Here is a 25,152-nt window from a genome sequence, read left to right as displayed (position 1 = left end):
GCTTCTTCCTTGCTGAGTGGCCTTTTCGGTTATGTCGATATAGGACTCGATTTACTGTGGATATAGATACTTTTGTTTCCTGCAGCATCTTCACAAGGTCCTTTGCTGTTGTTCTGGAATTGATTTGCACTTTTCGCACCAAAGTACGTTCATCTCTAGGAGACAGAACGCATCTCTTTCCTGAGCGGTATGACGCATGGTCCCATGGTGTTTATACTTGCGTACTATTGTTTGTACAGATGAACATGGTACCTTCAGGCGTTTGGAAATTGCTCCCAAGGATGAACCAGACTTGTGGAAGTCTGTGGCTGATTTCTTTTGACTTTCACATGATGTCAAGCAAAGAGGCACTGAGTTTGAAGGTAGGCCTTGAAATACATCCACAGGTACACCTCCAATTGACTCAAATTATGTCAATTAGCCTATCAGAAGCTTCTAAAGCCATTACATACTTTTTGGGAATTTTCCAATCTGTTTAAAGGCACAGTCAACTTAGTGTATGCAAACCTCTGACCCACTGGAATTGTGGTACAGTGAATTATAAGTGAAATGATGACTTGTGTCATGCACAAAGTAGATGTCCTAACCGACTTGCCAAAACTATAGTTTCTTAACAAGAAATTGTGGAATGGTTGAAAAATTAGTTTTAATGACTTCAACCTAAGTGTATGTAAACTTCCGACTTAAACTGTATGTGTGGTAGTATGCATGTGTTCATACTCTGACTGTTATTGCACTCCTTTATAAAACCCCTCATTGAGAATGTGTAATAGAAACCAAAATGTAACTGATTATACAGTGGAAGTAATCTAATTAATGATCTTCTGGATAATACAATTAGGGAGGCATGGTAAGCTCTCTCTGAGGAATTTCATTTTCTATATTTTACCAATTAAGAAATGTTTTCCATAATTATTTTGAGATCTCTACATTGCTACTTTAGGATTGTAAACAAAAAGTTCTGTCTGACTTTTCCTGGGTTGTAGCTTGAATTTTATACATAGAGGACCATATCCACAAGCTGAAGGGTGTGTGGGTATTCTCTTGCTCGACCAGTGATATCTGTTGGATGTTTGTACACTATAATTTATCCTGGTTGCCTGGTTTGTTCTCTGTGGCCCTGCTGTGTTTTTCTTTAGTATCACAGGACATGATGAATCTGATGTGTGTTTATATAAGAGCCACAGTTTCCTCCACCTCCAGGCTGGTTTGGCTTGTTTTCAGCAGCATGAAACAAAGCTGCTTCCCAAATGGCACCCTTTTCCCTTAATAGTGCACTACTTTTGACTGGCCTCTGGACAAAATAGTGCACTGTATAGGGAATAGGGTGCCATTTGGGATGCTGACAGTGTTTCCCCTTCTGTACTCTGGCCAATAATTGCTGTTGATGTTAGGCTACTAAATGTGGAATCAACAGGATCCAAGGCGCATCTCAGTTTTCTGGGTCAGCTCTACTAATAGGAGGAAATAGAAGGAGAGAGTGGAAGCCCGTCTGTGATCAGCCCGTCTCCGTAGCCAGTGATCAGCCCGTCTCCGTGGCCAGAGATCAGCCAGTCTCCTTAGCCAGAGATCAGCCAGTCTCCTTAGCCAGAGATCAGCCAATCTCCTTAGCCAGAGATCAGCCAGTCTCTGTAGCCAGAGATCAGCCAGTCTCTGTAGCCAGAGATCAGCCAGTCTCTGTAGCCAGAGATCAGCCAGTCTCCATGGCCAAAGGTCAGCCCGTCTCCGTGGCCAGAGATCAGCCCGTCTTCGTGGCCAGAGATCAGCCAGTCTTCGTGGCCAGAGATCAGCCCGTCTTCGTGGCCAGAGATCAGCCCGTCTTCGTGGCCAGAGATCCCCTACATACAATCACCTCCAAAATTACTGGCACCCTTGATGAAGATAGAGCCAAAAAGACTGTATTAAATCATTATAAATACTTAACAGTACAGTATATTGTATGCTCAAAAATGTGTTTATGTATATTTTTTTATACTAATACAATTGCCCAGGGAAAAATGTTGTTTGTAACAAGTAATAAGTGTTAAAATTATTGGTACCCCTGTTTTCAATACTTTGTGCACCCTCCCCTTCCAAGGATAACAGCACATGGCTTTAAAAAAAAAATGTTTTATGAGGTTGGAGAACACATTAAGAGGAATCTTTCCTTCATACAGATTCCAGATCCTTGATATCCTTGGGTCTGTGCTTATGGACTGCCCTCTTCAATTAAAACCACAGGTTTTCAAATGGGATTCAAGTCCAGAGACTGAGATCAATTAACCAATTCTTAGTGGATTTCCATGTGTGCTTGGGGTTATTGTCTTGCTGGAAGATCCCCTTGCGGCCAAGTTTCAGCCTCATGGCAGAGGCAACCAGGTCGTTGTCTAAAATATCATAGTACTTGGTAAAGTTCATGGTGCTGTTGACCTTAAAGGGAGACTTCGGGTTTTACTACCTCTAACTTCCTTCATACTGGACACAGAGACATATTTATGGTATCCACAAATGAATCTAACTCTGGGGATACCAAAACCAAAATGCCAAAATCCCTTTAACAAGAGCCCAAGGCCCAGTGGAAGCAAAACAGACCCATAACATCAAAGATCCACAACCATATTTGACAGTAGGTATGAGGTTATTTTCTGCGTATGCATCCTTCTTTCAAGGCCAAACTCACCACTGGAGTGCGTTGCCAAAGAGCTATATTTTCATCTTATATGACCATACCACCCCGTTCCGGTCCAAGTGCCAATGCCGTTTAGCAAACTCCAGGAGTTTACATGTGTTGGTTGTTCTTAATAAAGACTTTTATGGCAACCATTCCAAATGGCATGGAGGTGGCAACTAATTGTAGATTTGGAGACTTGCTGACCTCAAGATGCAACCAAGTTCTGGAATTCTCCAACTGTGGTTGGACTTTTCTTTGCATCCCAAATCATCTTCCACACAACATTTGGGAACAAGACACACTTGTATCCTCCACCAGGCAAGTTTACCACTGTTCAGTGGTTTTAAACTTCTTAATTGTTGCCTTAATAGTGGTAAGTGGTATATTTGTTTTTCAGTTGTTTTTTTGTTCCCATTGCCTGATTTATGAAATTCAACCACCATTTGTCTCTTTTCATTTGTGAGTTCTTTGCCATGGATGACAAAGGGATTTTACATGCATGTTACCAGGGGTGAAAGTAGATTTAATTTCTTCTGGAACCTTCTATGTGTGCATGCAATTTAATTACAATTTTAATGGACCCAATCATAGAAATACATATATAATTCCTATTAATTTAATAGGACTTCTTTGGGCTTAATAGTAAAGATTTGTCATTTAAGCCTACCTTTTAATATGATATAAACACAACCAGTCATGATGTTTTCATCTGATTGTCAAACAATTATTTTTTGCTCATCTCATCTTTTGCTCACCCATCTGTAAATAGCCCACCCAATTTACCTACCTCATCCCCATACTGTTTTTATTTATTTACTTTTCTGCTCTTTTGCGCACCAGTATCTCTACTTGCACATGATCATCTGATAAATTATCACTCCAGTGTTAATCTGCTAAATTGTAATTATTCGCCTACCTTCTCATGCCTTTTGCACACAATGTATATAGACTCTTTTTTTTCTACTGTGTTATTGACTTGTTTATTGTTTACTCCATGTGTAATTCTGTGTTGTTGTCTGTTCACACTACTTTGCTTAATCTTGGCCAGGTCGCAGTTGTAAATGAGAACTTGTTCTCAACTAGCCTACCTGGTTAAATAAAGGTTGGCAATAATGTTGGTCTGTAGTGCACTACTTTTATCCAGGGCCCATGGGGCTTTCGACAAAAGTAGTGAACTATGTAGGGAATAGGGTGCCATTTGCCGGGCAGTCGGGGAGAGATGATGGCTGAGGGTGCGTTAGTAAATTCACTCTGGCTATCTAATCCGATTTCAGAGGACTCATCTGAGTGCCAGAGCAGCAGAATAACTGATGAATTTACAAACACCCAACACCCATGAATATGGCCGGTGTCAGTAAACATTGGCAATAAAAGTGTAATTAAATTGTGCCTGTAGCGCAGTTACAGTCACCAACGCTCAGGATAACATAAAAACAGCCTAACCAGCTCTGCTAGGGCGAGTAAAATGGTCAGATTGAGGTGTTCTCTCTTTTGTCTGGAAGTAGCTAGCAAGCTAGCCAACGTTAACCAGTTAGCTTGGGTGCTTGACTGCCGTTGTGAGGTCAGAACGGTCGGATCAACCCTACTCCTCGGCCAGAGTGTCCAGTGCATGCTCTGAATTTACGAACGCCCAGTGGGTACTCTGAGCGCACTCTGGCACTCCAGATTGAATTTTCAAACGCACCCTGAGTTGGAGCGCTCACAGGTGAATGACCACAGACTCCAGAAGCAGTGGAACAGTTGGAACACAGACAGTGGAGTGACCACAGACATTCTGGAATCCTTCCATAAACTGTTATTCCAGTCCCAAGCCACGGAACAGTTCCAAACCAAAATGAATCACTTGATAATAGTTCAGAACACACACCACACACACACACACACACACAGGGAAAGAGGCACGTATGCACACAGACAGACAGGCATAGGCATACACACACACACACACATTTGAATAATTATTTTTGAAGAACAGTGTCTGGAACTCCATTTTGACTTTAATTTGCTCTTTTAACTGAATGTATAGTAAGATGAGGTGTTCATGTTTTAAATGGCCCTCTGTTTTTATTCTTGCTACATCTGTATAGCACTTCTTACAATTGAGTCCATTTTTTCAAAAACAACCACTGAAGGTTCTATTAATGGTCAAAAGAACAGAATGTTTGAAAAGCCAATGAGTCGAAGAGAGTGTATTTGAACTGTATGAGTTTAGAAATGTTTGACAAACTGTGTGTGTGTGTGTGTGTGTGTGTGTGTGTGTGTGTGTGTGTGTGTGTGTGTGTGTGTGTGTGTGTGTGTGTGTGTGTGTGTGTGTGTGTGTGTGTGTGTAGCAGTTCTGTGGGGGCTGCTGATGCCAGGAGAGGATGACTCATCTTTGTATCTGATCCCACTCAGACAGAGCGAAAGAACGAGAGAGAGAGAAATGAAAGAGAGAGAGAGAGATTGACCTTGGCAAACGTATTAAAAACGCTTGTATGAAGCATCTGATCTAAACACACAGTAGACTTAACCCTAAAAGCACCAACAGGGATCAAAAATGTAATAAAGCCTTTTTTTATCCTTCTGAAATGTTGTAAAAACATTGGAGATTAGAAAGCATGGTGGGAGAGATCTTAGACCTTTCCTCCATACAGAATCTTTCCAGATCCTTGATATCTATCTAAATTGTAATTGAACATTTTAGATTTTGTGGTCAATGAACCATTTCTTTGTGGATTTTGATTAGTGCTTGGGGTTAAAGTCTTGCTGGAAGATCCAATTGCAGCCAAGTGTCAGCCTCCTTGGCAGAGTCAAACAGGGATAGTAATTGCTTAATTAACTCAGGAACCACACCTGTGTGGAAGCACCTACTTTCAATATACTTTTAATCCTTCATTTACTGAAGAGTTCCCTTTATTTTGGTAGTTACCTGTACCTCACAACTACAGTAAAATATGGTGGTGGGTTTTTTATATTATGGGGCTTTGTTAAGGTCAACGGCATCATGACATTCTAGCCAAAAACCTGGTTGCCTCTGACAGGAGGCTGACACTTAGCCGCAAGTGGATCATCCAGGAAGACATTAACCCCAAGCACTAATCAAAATCCACAAATAAATGATTAAAGGAGAAGTTATTTTTTTACAACCAAATCTCTATTTTTGATATACATTGCATGTTTTAGAAGGGTCCAGATAACTTTTTTGCAATTTCACAAGGTTTTAAAAAACTTACCCCAAACAGAAAATTGCTTCCTCATCCTCGTTGTGTAGTATGGGGGCCCTGAAAAAAAAACATTTAAAAAATCTCAATAAACACCCCAAAACGTCCTTTTAGAAACGGCAAAGCTCTCAGTATAGTGATGCAGGGCTTTAGATGTTGTACACATGAAGTTGTCATTTAGAACTTTATCTGCAATGTAATATTCCCTTTTGCGCAACTCAAGTCTCGAGCGGTTCTGTTTTCCGTGTAGCCTGCTGCTACAAGTAACTGACAAAATAAAGGAAACACCAACATATATAGTGTCTTAATAGGGCGTTGGGCCACCACGAGCTGCCAGAACAGCTTCAATCCATCTTGGCATAGATTCAACAAGTGTCTGGACCTTCCTGTGTGGAAGCACCCCCTGCTTTGTATCCCTCATTTACTCAAGTGTTTCCTTTATTTTTGCAGTTACCTGTAAAATGGACGGAGAGATATCGCTCAAGTGGCAACAAAATGGAATAAAACCCAGCAGATAAAGTTCGGAATAACATAATTTAATGTCAACAGCATTTAAAGACCTGACTTATGATACGGAGAGCTTTGCTGTTTATAAAAGGGTGTATTTGGGTTTTTGGATCCTTTGTTCATGTTTTTCAGGTCCCCCATACTACACAATGAGGATGAGGAAGTGATTTGCTGTTTGGCTTAAGTTTCTCTAAAACATGTGAAATCACAAAAAAGGCATCTGGACCCTCCTATACTGAACAAAAAAATAAATGTAACATGCAACAATTTTAAAGAGTTACAGTTCATATAAGGAAATCATTCACTATAAATAAATATCTGAGGCCTAATCTATAGATTTATTTGACTGGGAATACAGGTCAGCATCTGTTGGTCACAGATACTTTAACAAAAAGGTTGGGGCGTGGATCAGAAAACCACCATTTGCCTCATGCAGCGTGTCACATCTTCGCAAAGATTGATCAGGCTGTTGATTATGGCCTGTGGAATGTTGTCCCACTCGTCTTCAATGGCTGTGCGAAGTTGCTGGATATTGGCGGGAACTGGAACACAGTGTCGATCCAGAGCATCCCAAATATGCTTAATGGGTGGCATGTCTGGTGAGTATGCAGGCCATGGAAGAACTGGGACATTTTCAGCTTCCAGAAATTGTGTACAGATCCTTGCAACATGGGGCCGTGCATTATCATGCTGAAACACGAGGTGATGGCGGCATATAAATGGCACTACAATGGGCCTCAGGATCTTGTCACGGTATCTCTGTGAATTCAAATTGCCATCGATAAAATGTTTGTTGTTCGTAGTTTATGCCTGCCCATTCAATAAGCCCACCGCCACCATAGGACACTATAGGACACACACACAAGTTCCCCAAATCCTTTTCCCATCAAGTCTTTAAAGGCACCAAAGAAGGGTTCTGTAAGTCATGAATGATTCCATATATATCTGAAATTGCGCCCCTATGAAGCTTGTTCAGCTCAGATGCTCTCTATAGCTGTATTTGCAGCCATATGGGGAAATTCAGGTGTGTTAGCTCTGACAAAGTTCCTAGTCTGGAGATAGAGGAAAAAGTGGGATTGGGGGAGATTGAACTTTTCCTGTAGCTGAGCAAAAGAGGCAAATGCATCAAAGGATAATTGGGCTAGTGAGGAGAGGCCTAGTGAGTGCCAGATGGCAAAAGCCCCATCATTCAAATATGGAGGAAATAAAATGTTCTGATTGATTGGGCCTGATAGAGAAAAGCCTCAGAGGCCAAAGACTAAATGGAACTGATTCCACATTTTAAGAGACTGCTTAACAATTGGGTTGACACACCTTTTGCCTAGGGACACTGGGAGAGACGAGCACAACACAGAAGAAAGTGCAGCAGGTTTACACGATTCAGACTCCCATCTGGACCCAGAGTGGTCTAGGGCCAGTAGGATCAGTCTGCAGCCAGTACAAAAGGGCTCTGAAATTTGCAGCCCAATAGTATGTCTGAAAATTTGATAGAGCTAAACCCCCCAATGCCTTAGGCTTCTGTAAATGTTTTCTACCAATCCGTGGTACCTTGCCATCCCAAACAGTGAATTAATAAAAATATTTTGGAATAAAAATGGATAAACATTGAAATAAATATAAAAATTTGGTCAACACATTCATTTTAATTACATTAATTATTCCAATAAGAGAAAGAGGTAGCAAATTCCAAAAAGTAAAAGCAGCCTTATTTACAGGAAAAGCCCACTCTTGCCTAGATTCAGCTTGTACCCTGAGATTGATCCAAACTTTTTAAAAACAGATAAGGCACGTGTCAATGAGGTATCAGGGTTGGAGATAAACAGAAGGAGGTCGTCAGCATATAGCGAGATTTTCTGCTCTAAGCCCGTCCTGATTATTCCTTGAATGGCATCATTAGAGTGTAGTGCAAAAAGCAAACAAAGCAAACAACAAGGGGGAGAGTGGACAACCCTGTCTGGATCTGCGGTGCAAGGGGAAAAGTTAGAGGACAAGTTGTTAGTCCGTACCGAAGCCATGGGGGAAAAATAAAGACTCTTTATCCACTCAATGAATTTGGGGCCAAAGCCAAATCGAAAAAGGTAATCCTACTGAATGCGGTCAAAAGCTTTTTCTGCATCAAGTGAGACCACCACCTCTGGGTCCTCCGACGCTGGGGAGTACAGTATATTCATAAGGCGCCTAATATTGAAAAACAAATGCCTATTTCTCACAAAGTCAGTCTGGTCAGAGTGTATTACTTGGTGCAGCGAGCCTTCCATACGGATGGCTAAAAACTTGGCTAGGATTTTGTAATCACAGTTTAAAAGCGAGATTGGGCGATAGGATCCACATTCCAGGGGGTCTTTGTTTTTCTTTAATAGTAATGACATTTAAGCCTGATGAAGACTAGGCAGTAGCTTTGAGATATTAAGGCACTCTACAAATAATCGAGACAAGAATGGGCAAAGCAGACCAGACAACGTCCTGTAAAATTTGGTTGGAAAACCGTTCGGACCCGGTTATTTACCACTTTTCATTGCGGACACTGCTGTTACAATCTACTCAGGTGTAAATTCTTCCTCTAGACAGTAATGGCTGTCTGTATCAATTGAAGGCTTATTCAAGCCAGTAAAGAAGGAATCTATCAGCAAATGGTCTTGAGGGGATTCAGAGGTGTATAGCGCAGAGTAAAATTGTTTGAATTGATCGTTGATCTCTTTATGAATAACTGTGACGGGGTCCTTATTTGTGGTGCTCTTTATGTAGATCAGAGGAAGGATCCGTAACATACTTCTCATCCAATGTGGCTATGGATTCGCTCAGGTCCCGAAGTTGCTGAGAGCAAACTTTGTTTTGGTTAGCTGTATAAGAAATTATTTGACCACGTAGGTATGCTTTGAGAGACTCCCATATGGTAGAGCAGGACATACCTGGTGTTGAATTAGTTTCTAGGAATAAGGTGGTTTCAGAAGAAATGAAATTGACAAACTCCTTATCTGAGAGTAAAATGGGGTTAAGGCACCACTGATAACACATAGGAGGTCGCTGGGGAAACTCTAGTTCAAGCACTAATGGTGAATGGTCAGAAATAACAATACTCTCGTAAGTACACCGCCGAAAGTTAGGCAGAAGTTTTTTGTCCAAAAATAAGTAATCAATCCGGGAGCATGTTTGATGAACATGAGAATAAAAGGAATACTGTCTATCTGTAGGATGTAGGAAACGCCAGGCCTCAAACATAGCATATTTATGAAGAAAAGATTGAATAAGTAGGGCACATTTAGATGGCCTGTAGTTCTTTGTGAGGACTTGTCAAGAACTGGGGACATTTTACAGTTGAAATCCCCCCCTAAAATCAACAAATGAGAATCTAAATTGGGTATAGCAGATAAAAAGGAAGAAATGAAACTTGTGTCATCCCAATTGGGAGCATAAACACTAGCCAAAAACAAGAGGGATAGAAAACAGTTTACCGGTTACTATAAGGTATCGTCCCTTAGGATCAGCAATAACCTCAGGATCTACAAAGGGAGTAGATTTATCAACCAAAATGGCAGCATATCTTGATTTACTATGAAGTTAGAGAGGAACACTTGACCAACCCAGTTCCTACGCATCCTAAAATGCTCACCAGTCCTCAAGTGAGTCTCTTGTAGAAATGCAACATTTGCATTCAAACCCTTTAAGTGTGTCAACACCCTCTTACGATTCACAGGGTTGTTAACCCCTTTGATGTTCCACGAAACGTACTTGATCGCATTATTTCGGACACCCTGTGCACTCACGTTATACAACCCTGTCATAAGAGCATAGAGTGCCCAAAAACACAAAATAACTTGTCTCAGAGTAATAATGTACAGTGCAAGTTGTTTGGAAAAAGTACCAAAAAAAACTAAAAAGACAGAATGACAACATTAGAACTGAACAATTCAACCTTCCTCCCCCCCTCCCCCCATCCCAGACAGTACCTCCACGAAATAGAACATGTTCTCTTCGCACAGTATGTCTGTGACAGTGCGGTCTTAAACCTAAACCCACAGTCCCGCTCTTTAAAGTCACGTTTTGTGTTAGTGGATCAAACAGCAAAAAGAGAGAAAAATAAAAGTGAATCCCTTGTGCAAATGAAATTACAAAAGCACCACTTGTAGATGTATATAATTATATTCCCAGTCTTATACAGGCATTGAGATAAAAAATAAATAAAATGTATAAAGGCTGTAAGCCAAAAACCTAATTTGAAGTAAGGAAATCGTAGTAAGACAATACATTTTTTTTTTACAAATTATTGTCTAGTTTGACGCTGAGACAACTTACAACCAAGACCAAAAAACTACGTGTGCGCAACATTGAACGTATGCTGGGCATAAATGACGCTTAAAACTTTTAAAATTGAAGTGAAGACCCCCAAAAACATGTAGCCTCGGAACATTTACTGTTTACTGGGTCGGTGCAAATGGATGCAGTAATCAAATAACCAAAAATATTTTGAGTCACTGAGACACTATGTAAACAAACTGAATAGGTGAACGAGACAGCCTAGAAACAAATGAGTTAATAAAACCTTAAAACCTTAATTTAATTAAATTAAAATGACTGAATGCTTGTAAGGCAAGCACACTAGAAGCACATAAAACATTAGACCACATCAAATAAGCCTGAATGGGTTCGCCAACTCCCCAACTATACAAGACTAGTATGTTATAACTAAACATAATTGTACCACAGGTGGGCTACTTACTATCCACAATTTGCAAGCAACAGTTGCTGATCTATGGACAAGTTCAAGACTTCTTGATGTGACGTTGAATGTGAGCCATAGCCTCATCCGGAGACTCAAATGTGTAGTCTTTACCATCACGAGATAGCCATAAACGGGCCTGGAATCACAGTCCATACTTCACACCTGGTTGGTCCCGTAGTAATCGTTTGGCCTGTCCGAAAGCTGCGCGCTGCCTGAAAACCATGGGCGAGTAGTCCTGGTAGATGGAGAAGCTATGCCCTTGAAAGCTCAGAGTGCTATTTCGGGCTTGTCGGAGAATCTCCATCTTCTCATGGAGAGAGTGCACTCGAAGAATTATGTCACTGGGCTTCTCACCATCCCGGGGCTTTGGGCGTAGTGACCGGTGGGCACAATCAATCAGGGGCTTCTCATCTAAGGCAAGAACATCCTTCAGCAGCCCAGAAACTAAATCTGTGGCGCGAGGCATTTCCGCTGACTCTGGGACCGATACAAGTCTCAGGTTATTGTGGCGAGAGAATCCCTCTAAACTCACACAGCTCTCCTTCACCTTTTTCAAATCCGCAGCCAGGCGTTTCACGTCAGCCTCCAGGGATGTAGTTAAGTCAGAGACATTGGTAGCGGAGGTCTCCAGTGCTGCAATCGTTGTAGTGTGCGACACTGTTGTTGTTTTGAGTGACGTGATTGCTGGCACCGTCTCGTTCCGCAGGATGGTTAGATCTGATTTTAATGTATCAGAAAACTCCTGTAGTCGGGCCTCAATCGTAGCAACAACCTCCGTTTTCATTTCAACTATCTCAGAGTGTAGTAGTTTCATGGCCTCGAATGTTCATTTCAGGGCCGCTAGGCCAAGCCGCACCCCTGGGTAAAGTGTGAGTCCCCGGGCCCTCAGACTCAGGAGAGGGCGGTGATGAGTGGGTCTTGTAGGCCGGGTTCTTTCAAAGTCATGTTTTTGGCCTTAAGTTTCGTCGACATGCTGACATTCGAAAGCAAAATAGTCTTGGTTTTTACAGAAAGGGATCACCAAATTAATATTTGAAAATAAATACGGTTCTGCTGCAAAATTCACATAAACTTTAAGAATACCGCGGGAGCAAACAGAAAACACGTCAGTCGCACATGGCCAACCCCCCAGACCAGAGGCCATTTCACCAAAAAGTACGATCTTTGTCCCCATGTGCAGTTGCAAACCGTAGTCTGGCTTTTTTATGGCGGTTTTGGAGCAGTGGCTTCTTCCTTGCTAAGCGGCCTTTCAGGTTATGTCGATATAGGACTTGTTTATTGTGGATATATAAATACTTTTATACTTGTATCCTCCAGCATCTTCACAAGGCCCTTTGCTGTTGTTCTGGGATTGATTTGCACTTTTCACACCAAAATACGTTCATCTCTAGGAGACAGAACACATCTCCTTCCTGAGCTGTATGACGGCTGTGTGGTCCCATGGTGTTTATACTTGCGTACTATTGTTTGTACAGATGAACGTGGTATCTTCAGGCGTTTGGAAATTGCTCCAAGAATTAACCAGACTTGTGGAGGTCTACAATTGTTTTTCTGAGGTCTTGGCTGATTTCTTTTGATTTTCCCATGATGTCAAGCAAAGAGGCACTGAGTTTGAAGGTAGGCCTTGAAATACATCCACAGATACACCTCCAATTGACTCAAATTATGTCAATTAGCCTATCAGAAGCTTCTAAAGCCATGACATAATTTTCTGGAATTTTCCAAGCTGTTTAAAGGCACAGTCAATTTAGTGTATGTAAACTTCTGACCCACTGGAATTGTGATACAGTGAATTAAAAGTGAAATAATCTGTCTGTAAAGAATTGTTGGAAAAATTACTTGTCATGCACAAAGTAGATGTCCTAACCAACTTGCAAACTATAGTTTGTTAAGAAATTTGTGGAGTGGTTGAAAAATGAGTTTTAATAACTTTAATACCCTAAGTGTATGTAAGTAACAAATATAAAATAAAAGTAACAAATAATTTAACAGCAGCAGTAAAATAACAAGCAAGGCTATATACAGGGGGTACCGGTACAGAGTCAATGTGCGGGGACACCGGTTAGTCAAAGTAATTGAGGTAATATGTACATATAGGTAGATTTAAAGTGACTATGCATAGATTATAAACAGAGAGTAGCAGCAGCCTAAAAGAGGGGTCTGGGTGGGAAAGGGCAGTGTGGAGTGCAATAGAAATAGCATCATCTGTGGATCTGTTGGGGCAGTATGCAAATTGGAGTGAGTCTAGGGTTTCTGTGATAATGGTGTTGATGGTGTAGATGTGAGCCATAAGCTTCCGGGTTAGAGTCCCGCTCCTTGAAAGCGGCAGCTCTACCCTCTAGCTCAGTGCGGATGTTGCCTGTAATCCTTGGCTTCTGGTTGGGGTATGTGCGTACAGTCACTGTGGGGACAACATCATCGATGCACTTATTGATGAAGCCAGTGACTGATGTGGTGTACTTCTCAATGCCATCGGAAGAATCCCGGAACATATTCCAGTCTGTGCTAGCAAAGCAGTCCTGTAGCTTAGCATCTGCTTCATTTGACTACTGTTCATTGACTACAGCTCAGCATTCAACACCATAGTACCCTCAAAGCTCATCACTAAGCTAAGGATCCTGGAACTAAACACCTCACTCTGCAACTGGATCCTGGACTTCCTGACGGGCCGCCCCCAGGTGGTGAGAGTGTGCCACGCTGATCCTCAACACTGGAGTCCCCCAGTGGTGCGTGCTCAGTCCCCTACTGTACTCCCTGTTCACCCACGACTGCATGGCCAGGCACGACTCCAACACCATCATTAAGTTTGCAGACGACACAACAGTGGTAGGCCTGATCACTGACAACGATGAGACAGCCTATAGGGAGGAGGTCAGAGACCTGGCCGGGTGGTACCAGAATAACAACCTATCCCTCAACGTAACCAAGACTAAGAAGATGATTGTGGACTACAGGAAAAGGAGGACCGAGCACGCCCCCATTTTCATCGACAGGTCTATAGTGGAGCAGATTGAGAGCTTCAAGTTCCTTGGTGTCCACATCACCAACAAACTAGAATGGTCCAAACACACCAAGACAGTCGTGAAGAGGGCACGACAAAGCCTATTCCCCCTCAGGAAACTAAAAAGATTTGGCATGGGTCCTCAGATCCTCAAAAGGTTCTACAGCTGCAACATCACTGCCTGGTACGGCAATTGCTCGGCCTCTGACCGCAAGGCACTACTGAGGGTAGTGCGTATGGCCCAGTACATCACTGGGACTAAGCTGCCTGCCATCCAGGATCTCTACACCAGTCGGTGTCAGAGGAAGGCCCTAGAAAATTTTCAAAGACCCCAGCCACCCCAGTCATAGACTGTTCTCTCTATTACCGCATGTCAAGCGGTACCGGAGTGCCAAGTCTAGGACAAAAAGCTACTCAACAGTTTACCCCCAAGCCATTAGACTCCTGAACAGGTAATTAAATGGCTACCCGGACCATTTGCATTGTGTTCCCCCCCCCCCCCCAACCCCTCTTTTATGCTGCTGCTACTCTCTGTTTATCATATGTGCATAGTCACTTTAACTATACATTCATGTACATACTACCTCAATTGCCCCGACCAACCGGTGCCCCCGTGCATTGGCTAACCTTGCTATCTGCATTGTGTCCCGCCACCCACCACCCGCCAACCCCTCTTTTACGCTACTGCTACTCTCTGTTCATGATATATATGCATAGTCACTTTCACCATATCTACATGTACATACTACCTCAATCAGCCAGACTAACCGGTGCCTGTATGTAGCCTCGTTAGTGTATATAGCCTCGCTACTGTTATAGCCTCGCTACTGTATATAGTCTCGCTACTGTTATAGCCTCGCTACTGTTATAGCCTCGCTACTGTTATAGCCTCGCTACTGTTATAGCCTTGCTATTGTTATTTTTCACTGTCTTTTTTACTGTTGTTTTTATTTCTTTACTTACCTATTGTTCACCTAATACCTTTTATGCACTGTTGGTTAGAGGCTGTAAGTAAGCATTTCAATGTGAGGTCTACACCTGTTGTATTCGGCGCACGTGATTTCACATGTGAAAGGTTATGTGATCATGTGAAAAGCCGAATTCAATATAATTTCAATGTAAGAATCCTCCAAATTGTGACACTCACCGATTTCAACGCCCCCCTTAGTCACTTTATCCTGGCACTGGGTCTGGCATGCCATCAGTGTCTGTAACAGATGGCAGAGAGGTGAGATGGAGGGATGAAGGTTGGCAGATGGACATAAAGGGAGGAGTGACTTGAAGCATTCAGCCTTACTGTACTAGGCTACTGGATGCAACCCAAATGGAACCATATTCCCTTTATATGGCACTTCTTTTTACCGGGGCCCATGGTCAAAAAGAGTGAACTTTATAAGGAATAGGGTGTCATTTGGGGCGTACCCACTGTAGATGGTTCAGGGATGTATAAACTCAGAACCATAACGTCTGCATGAGAGAAAGGGCTGAACTATACCTTCACCAAGTTAATGCAGCTGTTTCTTATTGTCTGGATGAGTAGCCTCATTTGCACTAATGACACCACAATTACCCTTAAACATTATAACCTAGATAAAGCATTTATTTACTGTGAGTGTGTGTGTGTGCGCCAACAGTGAACTGTTGTTATGATGTACATTGAGTTTTTTAAAAACATTAAGAACGCCTGCTCTTTCCATGACAGACTGACCAGGTGAATCCAGGTGAAAGTTATGATCCCTTATTGATGGCCCTTGTTGAATCCACTTCAATCAGTGTAGATCAGGGATATCAAAGTAAATCAGAGCATGGACTATATTGAGCACGGGACAGAGATAGACTATTATGTTTAGTTTTTGTACGTGCATACAACTGGCCATTGTTTTATTAGAACAAATATGGCTCTTTATAATGTCCACTAAGGTACATAGGATACTGTATAATCAAAAAGTATTTAATAGCTACAAATAACAAAAACGTAGCTAGGTTGTTGTAACATTTCAACTTAAAACATGTTGAAAATGTTTTTTGCGCCGCATGGATCACCGGTGTGGTTGAATGCAGCATTACTTTATGCTGCATTCAAAATGTATTGTGGTTGAGTAGCCAGCCTAGGCTACTGCTCAAATGTTGCTGTAATAGGCATTCATGTTTCTCCTTTGAATTGTGTTTTGTTGCAGGTTTTCGTTTTTTGATTATTAATTTTCAAACTTTAAAAAATCCAAGCCAGACTGCAACATTTTAGTAGCCTAGCTAGGACAGTGGCATGTGTCAGTAGCCTACACTTTCCATCTGATGCGCTGTACGGGACACGAAAGTAGCGCAATTGATGTTGAATTCACCGATGCAAGCGCATCAGACTGTAATTTCATAAAGTAAATGGTTCAACTGTTAACTAATTTATACTCCCTTGTGTGTCATGTTGCCCATTAGTAGTAATTCATACCCGCGTGTGAATCCTTTATCTTATAACATTTTGACAACCAAGATGACATTTTCTGCAGGCTAGGCACCAAAACGTGGCATGGACATTTAGCCAACAACAGTTTTAAACTTTCGGTCTGGTAGAAGATACGATCAGTGCCATTAGTTATGATATGATCCAGCCTTACCGTGGCTGGCTTGTGTGTACAGTGGGGCAAAAAAGTATTTAGTCAGCCACCAATTGTGCAAGTTCTCCCACTTAAAAAGATGAGAGAGGCCTGTAATGTTCATCATAGGTACAAAATTAGAAAAAAAAATCCAGAAAATCACATTGTAGGATTTTTAATGAATTTATTTGCAAATTATGGTGGAAAATAAGTATTTGGTCACCTACAAACAAGCAAGATTTCTGGCTCTCATAGACCTGTAACTTCTCCTTTAAGAGGCTCCTCTGTCCTCCACTCGTTAACGGTATTAATGGCACCTGTTTGAACTTGTTATCAGTATAAAAGACACCTGTCCACAACCTCAAACAGTCACACTCCAAACTCCACTATGGCCAAGACCAAAGAGCTGTCAAAGGACACCAGAAACAAAATTGTAGACCTGCACCAGGCTGGGAAGACTGAATCTGCAATAGGTAAGCAGCTTGGTTTGAAGAAATCAACTGTGGGAGCAATTATTAGGAAATGGAAGACATACAAGACCACTGATAATCTCCCTCGATCTGGGGCTCCACGCAAAATCTCACCCTGTGGGGTCAAAATGATCACAAGAACGGTGAGCAAAAATCCCAGAACCACACGGGGGGACCTAGTGAATGACCTGCAGAGAGCTGGGACCAAAGTAACAAAGCCTACCATCAGTAACACACTACGCCGCCAGGGACTCAAATCCTGCAGTGCCAGACGTGTCCCCCTGCTTAAGCCAGTACATGTCCAGGCCCGTCTGAAGTTTGCTAGAGAGCATTTGGATGATCCAGAAGAAGATTGGGAGAATGTCATATGGTCAGATGAAACCAAAATATAACTTTTTGGTAAAAACTCAACTCGTCGTGTTTGGAGGACAAAGAATGCTGAGTTGCATCCAAAGAACACCATACCTACTGTGAAGTATGGGGGTGGAAACATCATGCTTTGGTGCTGTTTTTCTGCAAAGGGACCAGGACGACTGATCCGTGTAAATGAAAGAATGAATGGGGCCATGTATCGTGAGATTTTAAGTGAAAACCTTCTTCCATCGGCAAGGGCATTGAAGAAGAAACGTGGCTGGGTCTTTCAGCATGACAATGATCCCAAACACACCGCCCAGGCAACGAAGGAGTGGCTTCGTAAGAAGCATTTCAAGGTCCTGGAGTGGCCTAACCAGTCTCCAGATCTCAACCCCATAGAAAATCTTTGGAGGGAGTTGAAAGTCTGTGTTGCACAGCAACAGCCCCAAAACATCACTGCTCTAGAGGATATCTGCATGGAGGAATGGGCCAAAATACCAGCAACAGTGTGTGAAAACCTTGTGAAGACTTACAGAAAACGTTTGACCTCTGTCATTGCCAACAAAGGGTATATAACAAAGTATTGAGATAAACTTTTGTTATTGACCAAATACTTATTTTCCACCATAATTTGCAAATAAATTCATTAAAAATCCTACAATGTGATTTTCTGGATTTTTTTCTCTCATTTTGTCTGTCATAGTTGAAGTGTACCTATGATGAAAATTACAGGCCTCTCTCATATTTTTAAGTGGGAGAACTTGCACAATTGGTGACTGACTAAATATTTCTTTGCCCCACTGTATGTGGGTCTGGGAGGAGGTAGGTGTGTGTGCGTGTGGTGTGTGTGTGGCATTGCGCTGACATTTGGTGTGCAGCACGTTGGCAGTGCTTGGTGTGACTTCGCGGGCGGTGTTGAAGCGGGCCAAAATTAATTGACAACCCAAATCAGTACGCGGGCCAGATAGAAATGTGTCACGGGCCAGATTCGGTCGCGGGGTCGCCTTTGACACCTGGTGTAGATAACGGGTTAAATTAGGATTTTTTTTGCCTTGAGACAATTTAGACATGGATTGTGTATGTTTGCCGTTCAGAGGTTGAATGGGCAAGACAACATTTTTTAAGTGCCTTTGAACGGGGTGTGGTAGTAGGTTTATGTCAAGACCTGCAATGCTGGGGGGGTTCTATTGATTTTTATACTCAGTGTATATTAACAGATATTAGAAGGATTACCTTAACCTCTTATGTATCATCACCTCTCCACAGTGTACAATGTGTGTGTGTGTGTGTGTGTGTGTGTGTGTGTGTGTGTGTGTGTGTGCGCGCGCACCTGCATGCATTTATGCACACATACTGTACCCATGTTTTGCGTGAATCTTCCTCAAGGTGTCAGCACAAACTATGTCCAATCCAATACTACAATGTCACGTCCGCATGTAAACAACGTCTCGGAACAAGACCGCTCCAAACCCAACCAGACAGTTGGGCCAGGACAGACATACAGTGTTAAGACCTACATTCTTGACCCCCCTTAAAGGCAGGAGTAACACCTAGATGGATGCATTATGGGTGCAGGTCATGAGGAGGGTGTTTGCCAGGGGTGACAGTTGGACTGGGGAACCAACACTTCATGTGGAGGAAAAGCATTAAATGTGATTTGTCAGCTGCCATTGGCATCTGTGAGCGCACATACGTAGGCTCGCACGCACACATATGAACATGTTAAAATTGTGCTGCTGTCAGAAACACCTCTCAGTGAACAAAAGTAGAGAATGGCTTTTCTGCCCTGATTACTGTAATTACCAGGACTTGTCTGATCTCACTGGAATTAAAAACACAGTACATTCTGCTGCTTCCAGACGTGGTAAGGCTCCAAGTACATACTGAAGCTTCATCTTAATGCTCACAGATACCCAGTGTGTGTCTGTGCACGCGCGCATGTGTGTCTGTGCATGCGTGCTTGCATCTGTGTGTGCACGCGCGCGTGTGTGTCTGTGTGTGTGTTTGTTTGCGTCTACAGTGCCTTGCGAAAGTATTCGGCCCCCTTGATCTTTGCGACCTTTTGCCACATTTCAGGCTTCAAACATAAAGATATAAAACTTTATTTTTTTGTGAAGAATCAACAACAAGTGGGACACAATCATGAAGTGGAACGACATTTATTGGATATTTCAAACTTTTTTAACAAATCAAAAACTGAAAAATTGGGCGTGCAAAATTATTCAGCCCCTTTACTTTCAGTGCAGCAAACTCTCTCCAGAAGTTCAGTGAGGATCTCTGAATGATCCAATGTTGACCTAAATGACTAATGATGATAAATACAATCCACCTGTGTGTAATCAAGTCTCCGTATAAATACACCTGTTCTGTGATAGTCTCAGAGGTCCGTTAAAAGCGCAGAGAGCATCATGAAGAACAAGGAACACACCAGGCAGGTCTGAGATACTGTTGTGAAGAAGTTTAAAGCCGGATTTGGATACAAAAAGATTTCCCAAGCTTTAAACATCCCAAGGAGCACTGTGCAAGCGATAATATTGAAATGGAAGGAGTATCAGACCACTGCAAATCTACCAAGACCTGGCCGTCCCTCTAAACTTTCAGCTCATACAAGGAGAAGACTGATCAGAGATGCAGCCAAGAGGCCCATGATCACTCTGGATGAACTGCAGAGATCTACAGCTGAGGTGGGAGACTCTGTCCATAGGACAACAATCAGTCGTATATTGCACAAATCTGGCCTTTATGGAAGAGTGGCAAGAAGAAAGCCATTTCTTAAAGATATCCATAAAAAGTGTTGTTTAAAGTTTGCCACAAGCCACCTGGGAGACACACCAAACATGTGGAAGAAGGTGCTCTGGTCAGATGAAACCAAAATTGAACTTTTTGGCAACAATGCAAGACGTTATGTTTGGCGTAAAAGCAACAAAGCTCATCACCCTGAACACACCATCCCCACTGTCAAACATGGTGGTGGCAGCATCATGGTTTGGGCCTGCTTTTCTTCAACAGGGACAGGGAAGATGGTTAAAATTGATGGGAAGATGGATGGAGCCAAATACAGGACCATTCTGGAAGAAAACCTGATGTAGTCTGCAAAAGACCTGAGACTGGGATGGAGATTTGTCTTCCAACAAGACAATGATCCAAAACATAAAGCAAAATCTACAATGGAATGGTTCAAAAATAAACATATCCAGGTGTTAGAATGGCCAAGTCAAAGTCCAGACCTGAATCCAATCAAGAATCTGTGGAAAGAACTGAAAACTGCTGTTCACAAATGCTCTCCATCCAACCTCACTGAGCTCGAGCTGTTTTGCAAGGAGGAATGGGAAAAAATTTCAGTCTCTCGATGTGCAAAACTGATAGAGACATACCCCAAGCGACTTACAGCTGTAATCGCAGCAAAAGGTGGCGCTACAAAGTATTAACTTAAGGGGGCTGAATAATTTTGCACGCCCAATTTTTCAGTTTTTGATTTGTTAAAAAAGTTTGAAATATCCAATAAATGTCGTTCCACTTCATGATTGTGTCCCACTTGTTGTTGATTCTTCACAAAAAATACAGTTTTATATCTTTATGTGTGAAGCCTGAAATGTGGCAAAAGGTCGCAAAGTTCAACGGGGCCGAATACTTTCGCAAGGCACTGTATGTGTGTGTATCAGGGTTTCTGTTAGGAAAATGTTGCTCCGGACATTTGACCTGCAGCATTTTAATTTACTGGTCATTTGAGAAATATACCGGACCCATATGCATTGGGTGCGCAACCTGATAAGGGTGCCCACCCATGGGGCTCAGAATGACAGAAATTACATTTCGATTATGGTAATTCATGTTATCAGAACATGCAAATTGAGGATGCAACGATGTGCGGTCCTTCTTACGGAATTCTGATGGACACTTTGAAGATGCTAGAATAACTTTCCACACTGACTTTTCCTCAGCCAACAAGACGAGTAACGAACAGCCAAATCACTGGCCTATGTCAATCTACTATCCCCATAGTAGAAAACTTTACCTATTCTGTTGGCTAGCTTGTCGAGAAAGAAATAGCCTATTCCAAACAGACTCTGGGACAGTTGTGGAACGATAGATCCCAAATTCATACAACCAGTAGGCCTAGGCTACATCATTTTTTTAAAGCAATGAGTCTAAAACCACAGATCAGAACGTTTAGCTTAAAATGTTGATGGATTATTATTTCTTCACATTTAAGTGCAGCAAGGCAGCAGACTACGAGCAAATGTTCGATCCATAATGCAATTATTGGGAAAACACCGTTGTCACACATGCGAGCGGTTTCATGTGACAGAGATTCAAATATTCTTTGGAAATGTTGAAAGAGGGGAGATCTACTATGTGCCTTTGGCTACTGGACAATGAAAGAAAGTTGATATAAAATAATTCCCTCCATGGATATGGTCTGATTTTGGCTAGGCTACTTTGAAGCAAAGTAAGACATGTCTCATAATATGTTGTAAAACGTCCAGGTTCAAACATATGTTACCAAAATGCCTACTGGTGTGACGGGCTGATGAAGCCTGTCTTCCGTTGCCTGTGCGTTTGCTGTTTGAGATGCTGTAGCAGCAGCTCTCGCGCTGTCTGACATATTTAATGCTCACAGGCTCTGTATCTGTATGTTGTAAGCGTGTAATAACTAAGATACATGACGAATATACTGTACACACGCCACTTTAATTACACTAAATGATGAAACCTAACCTATAGACCGATAAGCATGACCAGTCAAATATGTTTACATCAACTGGCATTACCATCTGTGAGTAGGCTAAGAAGTATGAAATGTATGCACTCACAACTGTAAGTCACTCTGGATAAGAGCGTCTGCTAAATGACTGGCATTTTAATGTAAAATGTGTGCATGCTGCTGCTGTCACTATGTAGCTTCAGTATTTGTGCTGTGCTGTATGAGTCATGCCCTCTGGGTGAGATCCTGTGTGGGATTTCATCATCCAGTACTGTACGACTTAACCCTTACATGGTCATGGTTTTAGCTTGATTTCAATGAACACATGTTATTGTCATCTTCACACACGTCATTCCATGGTGATAAGGTAATGTCTATGGGGTGATGGGTTAATAATGGATCTGGTATCCAGAGAAAACCAGGATTCCTGAGCTTTGACACACATGCACGAACACACGAGCACACACACACACTAGGAATCCTGTGGAGAGAGAATGTGAGAAGAATGTGAGAATTATGTGGATCTTTCTAGGGATAGTTGTTCTTTTCACTGCCTTATAGAGACAGAGAGAGAGAGACAGATACAGAGACAGAGAGAGAGAAAGGGGTGTAGACAGCTGGAGAGAGGGAGGTAGTGAGTAAGGGGGAGGTAGGGGGTAGAGAGGGGGGGGTAGGTAGATAACGTAGAGAGAAAAGAGGGCATAGAGACAGAGAATGTGAGAATATGTAGATTTCAACAGGATCAGAGAATCAGATTTCCATCCCAGCTTTCTATGATTAGTCTGAGTGACCTGTGCGTGCTTGTGAATGTAATCTGTGCATGTGTTCATCCGTGTATGTGCTGGATAGAAATTACAGTTTGTGTATGTGCTGGATAGAGATTACAGTGTGTAATGTGCTGGATAGAGATTACAGTTTGTGTATGTGCTGGATAGAGATTACAGTGTGTAATGTGCTGGATAGAAATTACAGTTTGTGTATGTGCTGGATAGAGATTACAGTGTGTAATGTGCTGGATAGAAATTACAGTTTGTGTATGTGCTGGATAGAAATTACAGTTTGTGTATGTGCTGGATAGAGATTACAGTGTGTGTATGTGCTGGATAGAGATTACAGTGTGTAATGTGCTGGATAGAAATTACAGTTTGTGTATGTGCTGGATAGAGATTACAGTGTGTAATGTGCTGGATAGAGATTACAGTGTGTGTATGTGCTGGATAGAGATTACAGTGTGTAATGTGCTGGATAGAAATTACAGTTTGTGTATGTGCTGGATAGAGATTACAGTGTGTAATGTGCTGGATAGAAATTACAGTGTGTGTATGTGCTGGATAGAGATTACAGTGTGTAATGTGCTGGATAGAAATTACAGTTTGTGTATGTGCTGGATAGAGATTACAGTGTGTAATGTGCTGGATAGAGATTACAGTGTGTGTATGTGCTGGATAGAGATTACAGTGTGTAATGTGCTGGATAGAAATTACAGTTTGTGTATGTGCTGGATAGAGATTACAGTGTGTAATGTGCTGGATAGAGATTACAGTGTGTGTATGTGCTGGATAGAGATTACAGTGTGTAATGTGCTGGATAGAGGTTACAGTTTGTGTATGTGCTGGATAGAGATTACAGTGTGTGTATGTGCTGGATAGAGATTACAGTTTGTGTATGTGCTGGATAGAGATTACAGTGTGTAATGTGCTGGATAGAGATTACAGTGTGTAATGTGCTGGATAGAGATTACAGTTTGTGTATGTGCTGGATAGAGATTACAGTGTGTGTATGTGCTGGATAGAGATTACAGCATGTGTATGTGCTGGATAGAGTTTACAGTTTGTGTATGTGCTGGATAGAGATTACAGTGTGTGTATGTGCTGGATAGAGATTACAGTTTGTGTATGTGCTGGATAGAGATTACAGCATGTGTATGTGCTGGATGGAGATTACAGCGTGTGTATGTGCTGGATAGAGATGACAGTTTGTGTATGTGCTGGACAGAGATTACAGCATTGCCTCAGTGCTTACTTTACACATCTACCCACCTCCCTCTCACATGGTCTACTTCCCAAATGGCACCCTATTCCCTATTTAGTGCACTATTTTTGGCCAGGTCCCATATGGCTGCAGACATGTTAATTTACCCAGTTTAATCTCCATCCTGCTTCTTCCACATGTTACCTCCTGAAACATACACAGCCTTATTAATACCCTCTTATTCATCTCTCTCCCCCCTCTCTCGCTCTCTCCCCCTCTCTGTCTGTCATGTAGAATAATCATGACAGCTCAGACATACTGTCAGGACCTAGATACATCCAGAGTAGGCTAACAGAGATGTTATTAGCATCTGTTTCTCTTGTTTCGTGTTGTTGGCAGGAATCGACTACAAGACGACAACGATACTCCTAGACGGAAGAAGAGTCAAGCTGCAGCTCTGGTGAGTGAAGTCACTGTACACAACACACACTCGCACGCATGCACAAACACACCCACCCGGCCGTTGCCATGCTAAACTAATCCCAATTCCACATCAGGGTTATTGGAACATATTGAAACTGTAAATGGGACTCTATGGCCTCCTAGTTCCTGTCCCAAATGGCACCCTGTTTCCTATGTAGTGCACTACTTTCGACCAGGTCCCATATGGCTCTATATACTGTAGGTGATAAAGTGCAATTTGACTGTATCATGTTGATCAGATTAGGAGAAGAATAGAGTATTGTCAGCGAGAGAGAGAGAGACATTCCTGAGAGTTGTTGTAAGGAGAAGAGCAATGGGGGAGAGAGCTCTGTACATAGGCTCAATAAGAAACATGTGAGTCTGATTACACTAAGAGGAATTGTAGCCAGATTTGTCAAAGCAGCAGAATAGGGATGAGGGAAAGACAGACAGACACACACACACACACACACACACACACACACACACACACACACACACACACACACACACACACACACACA

At 42.1% G+C, this 25,152-nt stretch overlaps 1 protein-coding gene across 1 annotated transcript in view; it reads left to right on the top strand.

Moving 5' to 3' along the window:
- The window catches only part of rab40b (RAB40B, member RAS oncogene family), a 54,448-nt gene that overhangs the window by 11,174 nt on the left and 18,122 nt on the right, over positions 1–25,152 (top strand). The window contains exon 2 of the mRNA XM_021581030.3: positions 24,566–24,626. Within this exon, the coding sequence (XP_021436705.2) occupies positions 24,566–24,626 (61 nt within the window). The remainder of the gene's footprint in view (positions 1–24,565; positions 24,627–25,152) is intronic.

Source organism: Oncorhynchus mykiss, chromosome 23 (genome assembly GCF_057628025.1).
Source record: "Oncorhynchus mykiss isolate SJ-2025 chromosome 23, ASM5762802v1, whole genome shotgun sequence".
In the NCBI taxonomy this organism is placed as follows: Eukaryota; Metazoa; Chordata; class Actinopteri; order Salmoniformes; family Salmonidae; genus Oncorhynchus; species Oncorhynchus mykiss.
This window is presented reverse-complemented; position numbering and strand designations above follow the sequence as displayed.